The 17,531-nt window shown below is 43.4% G+C and overlaps 1 protein-coding gene across 1 annotated transcript in view; it reads left to right on the top strand.

The window, feature by feature from the left end:
* The first annotated feature begins 433 nt into the window (after positions 1–433).
* ADPGK (ADP dependent glucokinase) overlaps positions 434–17,531 on the top strand; it is a 42,015-nt gene continuing 24,917 nt past the window's right edge. Inside the window, exons 1-3 of the mRNA XM_032968191.2 lie at positions 434–726; positions 2,875–3,140; positions 14,345–14,570. Coding sequence (XP_032824082.2) covers positions 2,914–3,140; positions 14,345–14,570 — 453 coding nt within the window. The 5' untranslated portion in view covers positions 434–726; positions 2,875–2,913. The remainder of the gene's footprint in view (positions 727–2,874; positions 3,141–14,344; positions 14,571–17,531) is intronic.

Raw genomic sequence — 17,531 nt, 5'->3', positions numbered from 1 at the left:
GAAAAGCATTGTCTTTGAAACTCATTGACCTGCGCCAGAAAGAGCCTCCTCTTTTCTGACCTCGTCTCACCCAGTGATGATAGGCCAATGCAACGTGCACATATTGCTACGGTGCCAGTCCTACGCCTATCGTGCTGTGAAATCCGCGCTTCCTGTGTGCGCTACGAAATCCAACACAGCCGTGCGTATTCAATGCGGATAGCGGGGGGAGGGACGCTGGCTCGGCTTCTCCTATGTGCATTACGAAATATACACCGGCCTGCTGATGGATATGCTAGTGTAGATAAGCACCGCTGACTCGGCATCTTATGCACACTACGAAATCCGCACATTGCCGCGCCATTCAATATGCTAATTTTTGCCGATGGGCGGGGGACGCTGGCTCGCCTTCTCCTATGTGAGCTATGAAATCGACACTCTCCGGATATTGAATATGATAGTGCGCATGGGGGATGCGGTGGGGTCGCCGTGGTGACCCGGTTGTGCATGGTACGTCACGGCGACGTTGGGGCCCAGGTACAGTGAGCGGCGCCCCCCCCTCCCTCCGCTGCAGACAGCCGCCGCCGCCGCAATTAGCGACAATTAAAGGCGCCGAGACGCGCGTGAGAGGCACCCACGGCGCTGAGTGAAGAGACGCAACTCCACGGTGCGAGGCCGGGGGACCAAGAGGAAGAGAGAGCGGCGCGCGCGCTACGAGGAAGAGCTGGTGTCGGCAACTTGTGCACTGTGCGTGGCTGTGTGCAATGTCGTCTGTGTGTGTGTGTGCACTCTCAGCCTCAGATGAGTACCTGGTGCGGTGTGTAGTAAACATCGCCACTGGGGAGACAAAGGCGGCCGGGCGTGGTGCCGGCCACCCCCACCCGCCTCGTGTGTGCCGTTTCCGGCCTTCATAGGTGCTCGCTAACTTGCGCCAGCACTTCGTTAACGGTTATACGGGGGATCTCTGTCTTGGCACCGCCATGTGTGTGCACACACACCTACACGTGCACACTGCGCACTCTCCTAGTGTGTCTACGTGTGTGTGCAGCGCTGTGCATGTGTGTGTGTGTGCATGTGTGTGCATGTGTGTGTGCAGCGATGTGTGTGTGTGTGCATGTGTGTGCACACACATGCACGTGCACACTGCGCACTCTCCTAGCTGTGTGTACGTGTGTGTGCAGCGCTGTGCATGTGTGTGTGTGTGCAACGCTGTGTATGTGTGTGTGCATGTGTGTGTGCGTGCGTATGTGTGCGTGCATGTGTGTGTGCAGCGCTGTGTACGTGTGCATGCGTGTGTGCACACTCGTACATGTGTACGAGTGTGTGCATCGTGACGTGTGCAATCTGTGTGCACTCTCCTGCATGTGTACACGTACGTGCATCATCCTCTGCACGCGTGTGCGCGTGTGCACTCGTACTGTGTACATACCCACGTGTGTACTCGCATGTGTACACACACACCTCAGTATTTCGTGCTCCTACATGTGTACACACGTGCGTTCACTGCAACCTCTTACATTTGTGCATGCGTGTGCACTGTTCTCCGTATGTGCGTGTGTCCGTGCGTGTGCTGTCCTACAAACACGTATCACCACTGCATACACACGAATACACCATGGATACAATCAGGGCTGTGTTAATGCATGTGATCACCTTGTACACACGTGTCCACTGCTATTGTCCACAGAGCCACTGTGCATGCGTCCATTGTGTGCATGAATCGTTTGCACGTGTGCACGGGTAATATGTGTACAATATTCACTAAAGTGTACATGTAGTGCATGTGTCCAGTGTACTAACGACGTAAGCACGCACGTGTGCCACGTATCTTGACGTGGCAACATCTCGCCATCGTTTCTCATTCTCAAAGCATTTCTCTCCACCGTAGTAGTAGTCATTCTAACCCACATCATTAGCCTCACCTTTTGTAAAGTCATTGTACGCACATTCTCGAGTGTGTGGCACTCCCCATGAGCAAGCGTCACACACATTTGGCCCCCAGGGTCGTAGCGTGGACAGCTCTGCTGTAATCGTGCAGTACGTGTAATGCTTATTCTCCATAATACGGGGTTTTTTTGGGGGGGGGGGGTTAGATCGCGTAAATATATAAAAGTGTCGTTAAACCCACCACCACCCGACACAGCCGGTTAGTAAGGTTTGTCACGTAAACAGGACATGACAATTCCGTTAGTAACCAATTGGCTTTCGTTTTTTTTGTTCGTGCCCATTATCAGCAACGAATTGGCATTCGTTAGTAACGAATTGTCATGTTCTGTTTACGTGACGCACCTTACTAATTGGCTGTGTCGGGTGGTGGCGGGATTTACGACACATTTACGCAATCTAACCCAAACAACCTGTATCATGGATGATATTGGTTGCGAAAGTCTACGTGTTAAAATGCTCATTCTATTAATCCCCGAAAATATTTGCGTGTTTCTCTACGGTGGAACAGGGCTTTGCGCACTACGCCATCTTTTGACTTGAAACTTTCGTGACTGCAGGAATACATATCCTTCACTACGCTATCGCCAGACACCTGAGTTCAATGCCTGGCCACAACTAACGTTACTGGTTAGTGGTGAAATATGGTTAAGACCACACCCATAGCTGACATGGCATGGGGAGGTCTTCCTCCAATAGTGGATTGACAATTGGCACGACCAAAAACGCACCCATCACATGTAAATTCTTACACTTCCGTGCCATCTGATGAACTTTACCCTTATAATGGATCCAATTTTTTGTGCTGCATTTTTTTGTGCTGCATGTCTGCCGACATCCTCTTTGCAAGAGAGACATTTTTCAGTGGGTGCTATCCTAGTTGTGGTTTTTCATTCATATGCTCACTCCAGGGCATGTGGCATATCATTCTGTCTGTGTGGTCACTTGCAGAGCGAGCTGAAGGTGTCCATTCAAGTCCCAACAGCGGCAATGGGGTGGGGGCGAGCTGCGGTACTGGGGGCTGTACTGGCCACGCTGGTGGCCTATCTGCTGTCTGCTGACCTGCAGCAACTGTTGGCTCGGGGAGCATGGGGCCTGCTGCCGCTTGGTGTTGAGGACCAGCAGCCGGACGACCATCGCCTGGTGGAGCAAGTGCAGGCTGCCTGGGAGAATATCATCATCCCACCCAAGCACAGGGTGCAGCGGGTGGCTGTCGGGTGAGAGACAGCGAATTTGAAAGATGTTTACCGTCGGTCGTTGAGTTTTGTCCGTAATGTGCACCGATGTGGGTGTCTTTTGTTAAGCTGCATCTGGTGGTGGTGTTGTCATCTAAAAGACACTTGAGGAGGGTAAGGGGGAAACCACCTCAACTGTTCTTTCCCGATATAGGAATAGGTTTTACCCTTTTAACTGGCACAAAAACTGACACCTTTATTCAAGGCATCATGTTTGCAATAACCACAACACAAGCAGTCAAAATGCAAACAAAAAAGACAACTCTGATAATAATATGCACTGTCCTTGAATTTGATTGGTCCACACCCGAGACAGCTTTTCTTAGTGCCAGTTAAAAGGGTAAAACCTATTCCTATATCTTGTTTCTGGCAAAGGAGGTCTCATAATGTTCTTTCCCGAGTTGTGGCTCAAGAAATCTACGATGGAACGTGGTACTCCGAGGTGAAGAGGAGAGCGTGGGATCGCATGGGCTACAGGGCGTTGAGCCAAATAATTGTCCGAAGGCAGAGCACTTAAGAAAATGAAGGAATATATATTTATATCACTTGTATGTGTTGCTAAGTGGTTTATGGTTCGTGTACAGTGCATTCTTGGCAAACCCAGTTTTAAGTACCTGGCCATGCACAAAACCAGTGACAACTGGTGTCTGAATCTCATTTGAGCCTCCTCGCGGTCAACCCGACATAACAGGAGTCTCGGATATGGTGTGTTAATATTGTGAACAGGGTTTGGCAAGGTGTGGTTCCAACATTTACACTTTCTTACATGTCTTGCCAACCTTAAACATAGCCTAGAGACTCCATGCTTAAGTGAGTACTGGAGAAGCACTTATTTTAATTGTGGAAATTCTACATTCCTATGGTGGGGATCACTCGATAGGATGACCACTGTGGACTTTGCCAACAGTTGCATTCATTTTAGCAATTCCAGATGTATGCTGAAGGCCTGAGTTTAACCCCAACTGCATTTTCCTAATAATATTCGTCCTTTTAATTTGTAAAGGGATTTAAATTTGAATGTATATGCAGCATTATGAGTGTACTGGATGCATGTTGTGCCAATGGCTGCTAACAGCACTCAATAAGAAACACGGAATCTTTGGCCCTGCCTGGTGCCATGTTTTTATATTTATACGTACATTAGACTATACACAGTGTGGTTATGTCAATTTTTTTTATTTTGTGTTGCATGCTTACGCTGTACATATCTATTTGTATGTGGTCCTATGTTTTTGTGGATACATTTTACACGTATTTATTCACATGTATTTGTACATGTGTAGTGGCCTTATTGACGTCGGAGACTGTTCACTTGAGGCAACACGTATTTATTACAGACGCTTCAATTACAGTGTCGAATCTGATACTTGAAGAGGTAACGGCCTCTTCACCTGTACTCTATAGAGGGAACGTTCCCCGAGCTTTAGCCCACGCTAGCTCCCTGGTTCCCTCTATCCTGGTCCTCTCTCAGGAGGCTCTGTCCTGGCCCAGCTTTGGCGCAGGTCCCGATCACCAACCACACGAGTCTGGCCCTCAGAAGGACATCGGGCCTCGTGGCTCTGGTGTCGCACCCTGGCTTGCTTTGCCCGGCCCTCAAAAGGATAGCGGGTCAAAGGAGTTCCAGGGTCTGGCTAGTTGATCTTTTTTCTTCACTGGCTCTTCATCTTGCTTGAGTCGAACTGCCTCTCAGCTACCCGGGTCCCACCTTTTATACTGTCCCTCAGTGAGGGGTGGGGCTGGGAGGGATCACAGCGTCCTCCCCAGCCCCCCAGAGTGGTGGCCGTAGCGGACGTGTTTGTGGCCACCGTTATACAACCACGTGTCACCCTCCCGTAACACCTCTACACATGCAAGTATGCTTGTTGCAAGTGTATATGTATCCTGGGAGCGGCAGTGTAGCGGTAAGCGTTCTGCGCTAGGAAACCGGTAACCCGAGTTCGATTCCTGCTCGCGGTCACAACCAGTGACGATTATCTGAACCGGTCCTGGGCCTCCCCTAGGTCGACTCAGCCTGAAATGAGTACTTGGTGCGGTGTGTGAACACCGTCACTCGGGAGACAAAAGCGGCCGGGCGTGGTGCTGGCCACCCACCCCCTCACGTGCTGTGCCGGCCTTCATAGGTGCTCGCTAACAGCACTTGCCCCAAAGAGTGTTGAGGCTATATGGAGGATCTTTGTCTTTGTATCCTGGGAATCCGAGGAGTGGTAGTTATCACACTGTACTAAGGTCCTGGTGATGTCGGTTATATCCGTGGCTATGCTACACACCAGTCGGTGACAGTGACTGCAGAGCCCTTGACCAATGTTGACCCAGCTTAAGATGAGTGCCTCGTGTGGTATTTCAACATGAGCTCAAGGGGAGATCAATGAGATAGACTTTGTGCTGATGTTTTCCTTGCCACCATTAAGAGGTGATTACTAACAGCACTTTTCCCATCAGTTTCTGAGACTGTGTGTCTCTATGCTGTTTTAACAGCAACACTTTTGGAAACACATGCACATCGCCGCCTCATGTGCCATACCTGCCATAAGAGGTGATCGCTTACATCTGCCTTTTCAGTCTGCGGTTTAGTGGAGGGTCTTTGCACGTGTGGTGCAGTGGTTTGTGGACTGCTGAACTGAGAGGTTCCTGTCCTTGCACATGAGTGGCAAGTGTGGTCTGAAGGTCTCCTGGGGCTCTCCAGGTTTGCTCGGCCTTAATGAGTACCTCTTGTGGTTTATAATCATCAGCAATGGCAGTGCTGCATGGTGCTGGACATATAACCCCATGTCTCAGCTTGTAGAGGAGTAGAGGTAAAATAGTTTTTCCCTGATTTAATTAAGAATGCGACTGATATTAGTAATTATTTATCCAAGAAAACCACACTAGGTCATAGGACTTTTTTTCAGGAGGGTCCAGCATTGGATTTTATTTTAAAATATTTTCGGCCAATATTGATGTATGGTGCCTCTTGCCCACCCTCCAAAAATGTCCTTAATTGTATTAATAATATCTATATATAAATAATAAATATAGTCACAGGAACTTGACCACATCACTTCCTCCATGGGAGATCAGCATCGGCCCATCAATCTACTCAGCACAACCTTTTCATATGAGTAGTCATATTCAATGGTTATATGATAATGCTAATTTGTAACACTCAATAAATATAGTCACAGGAACTTGATCACATCACTTCCTCCATGGGAGATCAGCATCGATCCATCAATCTACTCAGCACAACCTTTTCATATGAGTAGTCATATTCAATGGTTATATGATAATGCTAATTTGTAACACTCAATAAATATAGTCACAGGAACTTGACCACATCACTTCCTCCATGGGAGATCAGCATCGGTCCATCAATCTACTCAGCACAACCTTTTCATATGAGTAGTCATATTCAATGGTTATATGATAATGCTAATTTGTAACACTCAATAAATATAGTCACAGGAAATTGACCACATCACTTCCTCCATGGGAGATCAGCATCGGTCCATCAATCTACTCAGCACAACCTTTTCATATGAGTAGTCATATTCAATGGTTATATGATAATGCTAATTTGTAACACTCAATAAATATAGTCACAGGAACTTGACCCCACATCACTTCCTCCATGGGAGATCAGCATCGGTCCATAAATCTGCTCAGCACAACCTTTTCATGAGTAGTCATATTCAATGGTTATATGATAATACTAATTTGTAACACTCAATAAATATAGTCACAGGAACTTGACCCCACATCACTTCCTCCATGGGAGATCAGCATCGGTCCATAAATCTGCTCAGCACAACCTTTTCATGAGTAGTCATATTCAATGGTTATATGATAATGCTAATTTGTAACACTCAATTTTCACTTGCCCGTAGGCAACAACCCTGAGGTGCTGAGCCCAGCTCAGAGATCAATTTAGTAAAAGTCAAATAAAAAGATGTTGTTTGAGAAGGCGCTTTAAGGTAGGTAAAGTTGTCAACTCTGCAAATGTGGAGAGGAATGGCATTCCAGGTGGAGGGGCCGACAACAGAGGAAACGACCCATGGCGATCGTGATCCTGACTCTCGGTGTCGAGAGTAACTCCTGGGCGAGCAATGGACGGCCATGGTCGGATCTTGTAGTAAACATGACTCACATCTACCACAACTTCGAGGAGAAACATTCGCCTAGATCTTGCGGTTCAGATGGTCCCCTGTTATAACTTTTTTTTATATCTCATGTATTGTGACTGTATTAGTTGGAACAACATTCACTGTATTCAATTGTGTGGGCTGTGCCTGAATGTACATATAATTTTGTTCGATAAAATATATTAACTACTTGGAAAACGTCAGTGCAACTTCTTTAAGCTTAGTTTGTACATTGGCCAGTATACTGATACGTGTATCAGATCACTCATATAATAATTCCTGTCTTTTTTATCAGTAGATATATGTAATTGATTCATGAATCAAGTAACCCTGCCCCCTAGTCAATAGAGGCAGCTCCATTCGCCATAATGTGACCCTGTATCTGGACTATTCACTGAATGCGTCGAGGCCAAATTGTTCAATAACCATTGCTTTCGCAGCAACAGACTGCAGAAACCATAATCTACTCGAGTGGTCCCTGCTGTTGTAGAGCCATCCACCCACAGCTATCCCCATGATTGAAAATCCCTGGCACACGTGAATAAATCACAAGATTTGTTGTGTTCATCACTACTGAACGAATAGCTGAGAGCAGAATGTCATGCGTTGAATGTGGCACCTTATCTCTTGTTTTTTTTTATTACAGCACATTTTCAGTGTCACCTTAACGGTGCATTAAAATAACCTTAAACATTTAGGCGACGCTTGGAAAACTGGAATTGAAATTTTCCAAGAAATCGTTGCCCCGGGATGTATTTATGGCAGGTGCAGTGAGTTATTTTCTGGTTTTTCCAATGTGTTCTGAGATATCAATCTTTTCTAGAAGGTTGATGGAGCCTGTAACATTAATTCTTTCTCATATGTCACTTTCCACATAATTTTTCAACAGCCTCTTTAGGTGCCATCCATAAACTTTTGTAATGATTTATGGTCTGAAAAACCTTATGAACACAAAGTTTCCAAATGTATTTCAACCCTGCCCTGTTCATACCATGCGTGGTTAACGTTGCTCAGGTGTTCCATTAGATTTGTGTAAGGATCATAATTCTCACATGTCTTTTTTTTTGTCTTAAAAATGCATTTATATTCAGAATTCCATTATTTTAATCCTAACTTATATCCCCAATCTTAACCCATACATTATCGCCATCCGAACCCTTTACACCTAATCCTAATTCTAGCACACACCCATATCACTTCAAAAGCTATATCATATTCTCAAATGTAACATAAACACCTACTGTTCCTGCTAAATTGTTCCTGGACCATAATCCTATACCTTTCTCTTTAATGCCGGCCTTACTTAACCCCTAATTACAACCTCTGATGAAAACTTTATCCTATATTTACAGACCAAATACCTGGTGTGTAATGATTTGCCCTGCTGGGATTCAATGCATTGTTACGATTCAGGGTCTTATTTAAATTGAAAAATCTAAGGTTTTTTTCAATCACATTTTTACTGTATGATTTGTACTGTTTGTTGTTTTTTGTCTTGATTTTAGTTTTTATCTCATTGACCTTAATTTAGAATTACTATATAATTTTCGTTCATTGTATACATCTTAATGAATTGATGCTCACTTGCTTGATTCTCAGACTGTATCGTGAAAGAGAGAATGCATTTTAGTAGATTAATCGATGCAATAAATTTTTGGATACCGAATATGCACTTGGACGTTCCCCAGATGTCTATTTCAGAAGAGTTTGCATGAGTGATTTGGGTTCATTAGGTCACTGCCTCATGCACATAGAGGTCACTGCCCTCTGGCCCTGCCTTCCACCATGGGTGGTCTTACCCCTGAGCAAAACCTCCTGCTGTCGGGGCCCATTTGCTGAGGGAGACCCCCCATCAATACTTAGCCTTGGCTAAGAGACAATGGGTGACCAAGGAACTTAAAACAATAATAAGTTTCCATCATTTCAATTCCCCCTTCATCAAATGCAACAAAACTTACCATATTGCTTACACACATCTGTTCGAAAACTGGTAAAAATGTGTATATGATTGAAATTAGACGTGAAGAAGATTTCAATGTTGATATTGAAAATTCTACTGTGAAAGTGCCTCGCGCAGCCAGACGTGTGTGGTTGAGTGTTCTTGATGCCTTTCCATGTCTTATAGATCCCACACGTAATGTCTTAAATACGACATGTCATACCCTGAAAGACAGGAAATCACCACGTATCAATGCATTTACCAAAGAGAGGTCACACAAGAGGCGTTCCACTCCACCGCACATGGGTGCGCATCACCAACAGTGGAATATCTGTTCAGATAATTTTTACATCCGGTTCCCTTGTGTAGTTTAAATGCATATGCCAATTTGGCTGACGCAGTTACTCAGGGCCTGCAGCCAACCAACTGACTAAAACATTTTTTAATGTTCAGCACTGAGCATACATCGATGGCCAGGTGTTAATGCTCCCCAACAACACAGTGTTGTTTCATTCTGACCTTAATAGATTCTCAATACCATTTTCCCCAACGTATGAAAAAAAAGATTATGTTTTATTCAAGCTTTTGACAACTGCAACATTTGTGGAGAATTTTCATTTTGGTTTATAATACACCATATCCATCTTTTGCTCCCGTCTGTATTCGAAGCGATCAGAATCGACGGTCAATGAAATCCACCGCAAACTTACCAATACCCATTTATATAGGCCATTACACCATACCCCTTGTGCCACACAGGGACGGTTGCCTCTGGAAGTCCCCTTGGCTAGATGGCAGCAGGACATTGGCATTCTTGACATAAGTTGTGATGCAAGATGCTTTAATATTATTAGCCCATTGAGTGACCTTATCCTCTTTTGTTGGTATGGTCTATATGTGTACTGCATCCATTGGCTACATTTTAGTACAGACCATATCACCTCATATCACACAGCTCCAGTTTGAAACTCCCAACTTTTCTCCAGTGTAATTTGGTTTGACTGATTTTTATACACGTGCAATCTTTAGTTGTATCTGTTATTGGTTGTGTTGCATTACAAGCCTTTTTAAAAATCTATTTTGTTTATTTTCATCTCATGAAACAAGTAACTTTCCATTTGTGACTGTAGCTAGTAGTGTGTGCACAAGCCTGTATCAGAAAATTACCCCAGAAAATTATGTTCCAGAACTATGCATTTAGAGTATTTGTCTGCAGTAAATTTCGACATCATAAGCCACTTCGTAGCACTATCATTTGTGGCCAGATCACTTCTGAAAAACATCAATATAGCTTAGTGGGCCTTGGTAAAAAAAAAATGGTGTTACTTCAATAGACCTATCCACAGTAGATGCACACAATGTCATGTCCTTAAAATGTCGTTCATCACTTGTCAATCAAATAAAATAAAACACATTGAATTTTATGGGTTTCTTGTGCAGTCATGGTGTCCAGGCTGAGACTATTTAAGAACCAAGTTTAAACACTATTGTCTGCCCAGATTTGAACCCAGGATCTCTCAGCAGTGCAAAATCAGTACTCCAACCCTCTAAGCAACGTGGCCACCTCAGGCCCGAGGGTCTTTGTTTAATCATGGTCAATCCATCAAACATTCATACGACAAATATGAGCGCGCTCAAGGCTGCAGAAATCATGAAGATTGCTCCGCTGCCATCAAGGCAAGAATGAGCAAATAGGGATCCCCAGCAATCCAACTGATAGTTATGATGATACAATTATCGGTTTGACATTTGGTGAGTTTATAGGTCAGTCGAGCTTTGCGAAGTAGCCCATAGGACATTTCATGTGTAGGAACGTGAAGCAACATGTTAAATGCTAACATCTGTAAAAATGAATGCTTTGCCATTCACTCTATCTGAAACTTTCCATGCGGTGCATTCTTTCGCAGTGATGTCGTGTGATCGCTTTTGAGTCGTGCGTTTTAACCACAAAATGGAAAGAGCTTGTAGCCGTGCAACCGAAGGAAGCTATCTGAATGAAGATATTCCATATAGTTGACAATACAATCACATCACAATTATTTTCATCTGATTTGGAAGGACTGTATGTAATGTATGCTATGTTACATAGTAAGCAGTCTACAGTACTTTGTCAATTCAATCCTGGAAGAAAGCCACCCCACTTCGTATCAGTCACGAAGTTGCCATACCATACTTCACCATGCTGATTATTGTCGGTTGGTGAAGTAGGGGAAGCCCAGATACCACTCACCACCAATGTTAACCACGGCCATGTAATTGAACTCAGTCACTGTATTCATAGCTCAGTAAACGAGCCACTGAACCACGCCTTCCCCATGAACTTTAGTCAATCTGATTTACGCACGAGTCATTTATTGTTCCACTGCCATTGGGGAATAAATACATTTGGATACCTCTTTTTTAACTTAATAATTCAAGTAAGATTTTATTACATGCCAATATCAGGTGTGGCCTATACACGATTAAGGTGATTGATTGCTGGCTAATGGGTTCGCGTTAAATGTCGTGAAAATGTCTGAAGTCTTGTGCACATTGTTGGCCTCTTCCTTCCATTTAAATTAATTCTACATTTTTTTTGCTGTTTTGCACAGTCCAAGAAGCATATTGGTTATCGCATCGTGTGCTTTCAGATACACTTCTGCTGCCGTCTGGAACACTTCCAATATTAGGAAGCCACTCATTTTCTTAGCACTGCTTTTTGTGTTTAGTTTATCCTTCCCCCGTACCTCCGATTAGCACGGTTGGCTACGTACAGTGCGAACTAAGTTTAACATACATATGTTTGCTTACCAATGTGGCTGTACAGTTTTCCACGTATGGTGGTGCACTCCTGTGATGTCGCACGCTTTGGAAGCGAGGTGTTGGTGGATCATTCAGATCTGTGAAACTTGCAAACATGCTGCGCTGTGAGGTGGCTAGGACATGGTAGTTCAACAAGTGGATTAAATCCATCTGTGTCGAGCTTTTAGTGTTAGCTCTTTGTACGCGCGGATGTTCTCCACTCATGCTGGTTTCCTTCGACGTACATAGCGCTTATTAATGGAACTGATCAAACATCCCCATGCAGGACCTTCATGCAAAACAGTTGAGGCTCTAGAAAGCTTTTTGGGATGAACAAGGGTCATTGTTGTGCCTGTAAATGTAATGATAACTCAATATATTTTTGACGTATTATCTTACTGAACTACCATCCAAGCGCATAGTGGTAATACACACTGTGTAACAAAAAAATATTTTAAAAAATGTTCCTAGGTACTAAGTGTTATTTTCCAATTGTGTATGCCTCAAAAGTACAGAACATGGCTATTATTCCCCACAAACTTTTCTTTTGTGACCAGGACACAAAAGCAAAGTTAATAATCCACTCCGTTAATAATAACACTGTGTAACAAATTTATGTTTTGTTCCTGGGGAGTAAGTGTTATTTCCTAATTGTTTATGCCTCAAGCGTACATAATATGGCTATTATTCCCCACAAACTTTGCTTTTGTGACCAGGGCAGTGCTATTTTGAAATTTACCTCTTTAAAATGAGAAAACGTGGTGTTTTTTTGTTATTGCCTTCACGTAAAGTCCTGGTCACAAAAGCAAAGTTTGTGGGGAATACTAGCCATTTTATATACTTTTGAGGCATAAGCATTTAGAAAATAACACTTACTAACCCAGGAACAAAAATCGTGTTACATAGTGAATTATACATTCTAAGTGGACAAGGAGCATTGATGAGACAAATAGAATAAATATTGTGATAATGCAGTAACATACCCATGTGGCATCAATTACATTTGCAATCTTAGGTTAGAGGGCTTTGCACTTCTGTTAGAAATTAAGCATTCATGAATTTAATTATTTGTTCATGCACTCGTGTCACTGTGGGAATTCAGCAGCTCTTGTGCTTTGGAGCGGCTTGGCTGCCATAAAAAAAAACCCTAGTATATCCACCACTCGCTGCGGGCTGCTGCAGTGAGCACAACTCTAAACAAACTTGTGCAGTGGCAGGTACGGTTGGTATGTAGAGTTAGTGGATAGTCCTGTGAGTGGGAAGTTATTGTTAGAAGGTGAGTTGAGTACTAGGTCAGTGGGGTAGTTTTGGTACGCATATTGTTTTTACAGATTCCTTGAGGTTTTGTAACAGTAATTAGTGGATTAGCGTTGAACAAAACTTGTTTGTGTCACGTTTGGCCACGTGTTCTGAAATTTGATGTGTTCCATATGCAGCTATTGAGGGTGACATAATTGCTATATACAAAAGAAGCAATAGGTATGCAATTAGTACTGTGTTGGTCAGTATTGTACAACTTTGAGAATGATCATTTGATGGTAAGACTGGCCCCCTACCATGGACTTGTGGAATTCCCATCACCAGCTCTGTGCCCCCAACGAGATATGGTAGATCTGCTTCTTGAATGCCTTCTGATTTTCATCCACACAGCAGGGAGTGCACTTTTCGGAACTGATATGCTACGGAGAAATGTTCTTCTATTGATAATAAAGCCACTATTGAAAATTCGGAGAATCTAATCAAATTAAGGAAAAACAAACACACGTAATATTGTGGGGGGATTTTGTGCAGTCATTGGTGACTGGCTGAAACCATCAACTTTCTACACTTCAAAACCTGTTTTGAGCTCTAGTTTCTTGGTCTATAGCCTTTATTTAACTAGGAGCTTAAATTCATCAATTGGGACACGTGAGGCATTGCCTCTTTTGCAATGGCGACCTGGATCCCTCATTCTCTCTCGGCATTGTCCTCATAGTGATCTGACCCTTACCTGCTCAGCTACCTCAATCGCATGGTTAACCTTGTAAATTCATTTACCTGCCACACAGCATTGCACGCTTTCAGATGCGCTTTTTGCGGCCGTCTGGAACGCTCTTTCTTCCAATATTAGGAAGCCACTGGAGCTTTGCACTTTTAAATGTAGATTGAAAACCCATTTCTTTAGAACTGCTTTTTGTGTTCAGTTTGTTGTCCTTCCCCCGTACCTTCGATTAGCACGGTTGGCTACATCCAGTGGCGAAAAAAGTACAACATACATACATATGTATTGTCACTACACCGCTTGGTAAATCATCCCCTGCACGCACCCCGTGCGCGCCCGATGTCCTCCTGTGGCGGTGTGCGTCCAGCGTGAACGTGTGCGTGGACGTGGTTCTGTCGGGCGTGGCGCTCATGGAGACGCTGGGCCTCTCTCCCGCGCGTGGACGGGACCACGATGTCCTGGCGTCGCCGTCGGACTTGCGCGACGCCTTCACGCACTTCATGGGCCGAGGAGCGGCCGCCGAGCGTTTCTTCAGCGACGGCAAGGCCTTTGAGCAGATTGCACAGGCAGCTTCGGCTTACCCGGCAGCGCAGGTCAGTGGCCCAGCTCTTCATTGACCTCTGTTGCTTGTACTAATTGTTTGTGTTCAGCCAGCTTCATGTATTTTTTTTCTTTTCAGTAATTTGGTAAGTGTCTCTCTCTTCCCCCAGTCTCTCTCGCTCTGTCGTTGTCTCCGTTTCCCTCTGTATCTCCCTACCCTCTGTGTGTGTCTGTCTGTCTACCTTTGTCTCTTTCTCTCTTACTGTTTCTCCTTTTGTCTGACTCCCTCCCTTTTATATTTTTGGTTCTTTCGGTAAAGTAACGTAGAAGGGAAACAATAAAATAATAAAAGTATAAAACAATAAAATTCTCATGACGTTTCGACTGCAACACAAGTAATCATCATCAGGTGTGAAAACCACAGCAAGAAAATTTGAAAAAAGTGGCGGTTATTTTTAACGTTAGCACCATGGAGAGCGATTTGACAGTTTGTTCAGATGGACGAGTCCATCTATGTTCGGAAAAAAGGAGGGGGGTGACGAAAATAATGGATGCGGTCTGAAAGCCACCGTAAGCGTGAACAATCAATTAAGACTCGAAATGGTTTATCAAATCCTTCCAATGATTGCTAAGCCATAATCCATCTTCTCGGTTGAAATTGTCTCTGTGTTTGTATATGTGGATAGCCTCATGAACGAATCACTCATGGTAGCCAGTTGGCTTGCAAAGAACCAATCTACATTTATTATTTTATTGTTTCCCTTCTACGTGACTTTACCGAAAGAATCAAGAATATGAATCCCTGCAGTCACGAAAGCTTTAAATAAAAAAATCCCTCCCTCTTGTCTGTTTTTACTTATCTGTGTCTATGTCTCTTTGTCTCCCTCCATCTGCTGTCCTTCCCCCGCACCTGCGATTAGCGCGGTTGGCTACGTACGGTGCGAAAGAAGTTCAACGTACATAGTCTCTTTTTGTACCTCTCTCACTGTGTCATTCCGTGCTAACTTCCCTCTTGCGGCTTTGATTACATAATCCCTTTCTTCCTGCAACTGTCAGCACCTTCCTTTGAATTGTTGGTAGGAATGCCACACATACCGGTTGACTTACTAATATCTTTGTTGTTCCGCTGGTCTTTTGATCCTCTCTAGACATGCTTTAAGTATCTCTTGCTTTGTAAATGACTTTTCACCTACTGCCTGATGGCTCTCATTGATTCTGCATGCCTTTAAGACTTCCTCCACGTAATGTCATGTGCCGCTAAATCCTTAACATGTTAGAGCTCATATTCTTGGTTCTTTCGGTAAAGTCACGTAGAAGGGAAACAATAAAATAATAAAAATTTAAAACAATAAAATTATCACGACGTTTCGACTGCAACACAAGCAGTCATCATCAGGTGTGAAAACCAACGGCAAGAACATTTGAAAGAAGTGTATATATTTTATTATTTTATTGTTTCCCTTCAACGTGACTTTACCGAAAGAACCAAGAATATGAATTACTGCAGTCACGAAAGCTTTAAATCAAAATTTAGGTTAGAGCTCATCTACACTATAAGCCTGTTAAATACAGAGAACACATTTATGATGTCTTTTAGCATCTTACATTTTCTCCATCCGCTCCTGCCCATTAGCAGTCCTGTTTTAAGCCAAGATTCTCTCTAATTTAATGACACTGATCTTATTTAGCCTGCTGCCTCTTCTTCTCTTCTCTACTAGTTATCCCAAGCATTGCTCATTTAAAGTGCATATCCAGTTTGAACACTGTTGTTCCTAGCAACTCGCATCATGATCTCAACCGCATTTGATTGTTCCTTTCCAAAGTGGTTATGGTTCTGATTGGATGTCTTCATTAATGGTTGCAAGAACTAAAAATATGTTCCCAATGTATATTTGTAACACTTCACACTTTGGCAATCTTAAACGTTGCCTTGCTTCAGTCTCACTCTTCTGCAACAACTAACTCATGATCTGAAGTAAAGTCACGTTCCATGTCTACAGATATGTATACCATTTAAATCACTATCTGTTTCGTAAAGGATCCACACATTTCAGTGTTCTGTCTTTATTCTGGCTTTCCTGTTAATCTGAGATCTTCCGTTTATATATCGTTGTCTTTTATATTTATTTTGTCTTAATTTCATCAATCATTGCCAACCAAAATTGATGCCTAAGCTAATTTCACATTTTACAGCAATCTTAATACCTGAGTGGACTGCCCAGATCTTGTTAATCCAGGCAGCCTCTGAGCTGGCAGGGAAAATGTTGATTGAGCTCAGGTCATGGAGTAGTGGCTCTTGACTGATAAGAAGTTTGAGTGCTAGCCACTCTGTACCTTTGGCTGCTGGGAACTCATGCCATTGGTAATACTATGATTACTCAGTGTCCCACTGGCCTGTTGTGGGTGCCATTCACATCGAAGAGACTCCTCTGTATATTAGTAGTTGGACCTTAGACCAGAGCCTCTGAAGTTACCACTGTTCAATGACTCTTACTCAATTACCAGAATAGGGATTCGATTTCAGGAGGTAATCATGTGTGTACACATAATATGCACAAGCATATATATATACATAGTAAACACATGCAATTATACTATGTACATGTGTAATGAAAATGTTATTCCAAAAAATAAAATTGACGTCTTCCTTCTATTAATGCTGGTGCTTTGATCCTACAAAGAAATTCCTGTACTATTTATTAAATACTTTCCTTGTTTACAACTGATTATACGATAAATCCCCACAGTGATTTGTAAATTCACTCGATTTTTTTAAAAGACCTCGGTGTCAGTGTAGAACCGTCCGGATTTTAATGCATCCAAAAGCGTGTTCCCCTCCATCTTCTGCCTATTGTGCATTAAAGGCGGTAAATACAGAACACATGTCGGCAGTAGAGCAGTCGAGAGCTGCCAAGACGGCAGGAAAGAGATCATTAACAGGCGAACCTATGCAAATCCAATCAATGAAAGTAGTGTTTTTACTCCGTTAAGAAATCTGGCCCTGTTGCCATGTG

This window comes from Petromyzon marinus, chromosome 1, assembly GCF_048934315.1.
Source record: "Petromyzon marinus isolate PM22_M1 ecotype Great Lakes invasive population chromosome 1, UKy_Petmar_22M1.pri1.0, whole genome shotgun sequence".
Lineage (NCBI taxonomy): Eukaryota > Metazoa > Chordata > Hyperoartia > Petromyzontiformes > Petromyzontidae > Petromyzon > Petromyzon marinus.
Note: the sequence above shows the minus strand (reverse complement) of the source record. Positions and strands in the feature narration are given on the sequence as shown.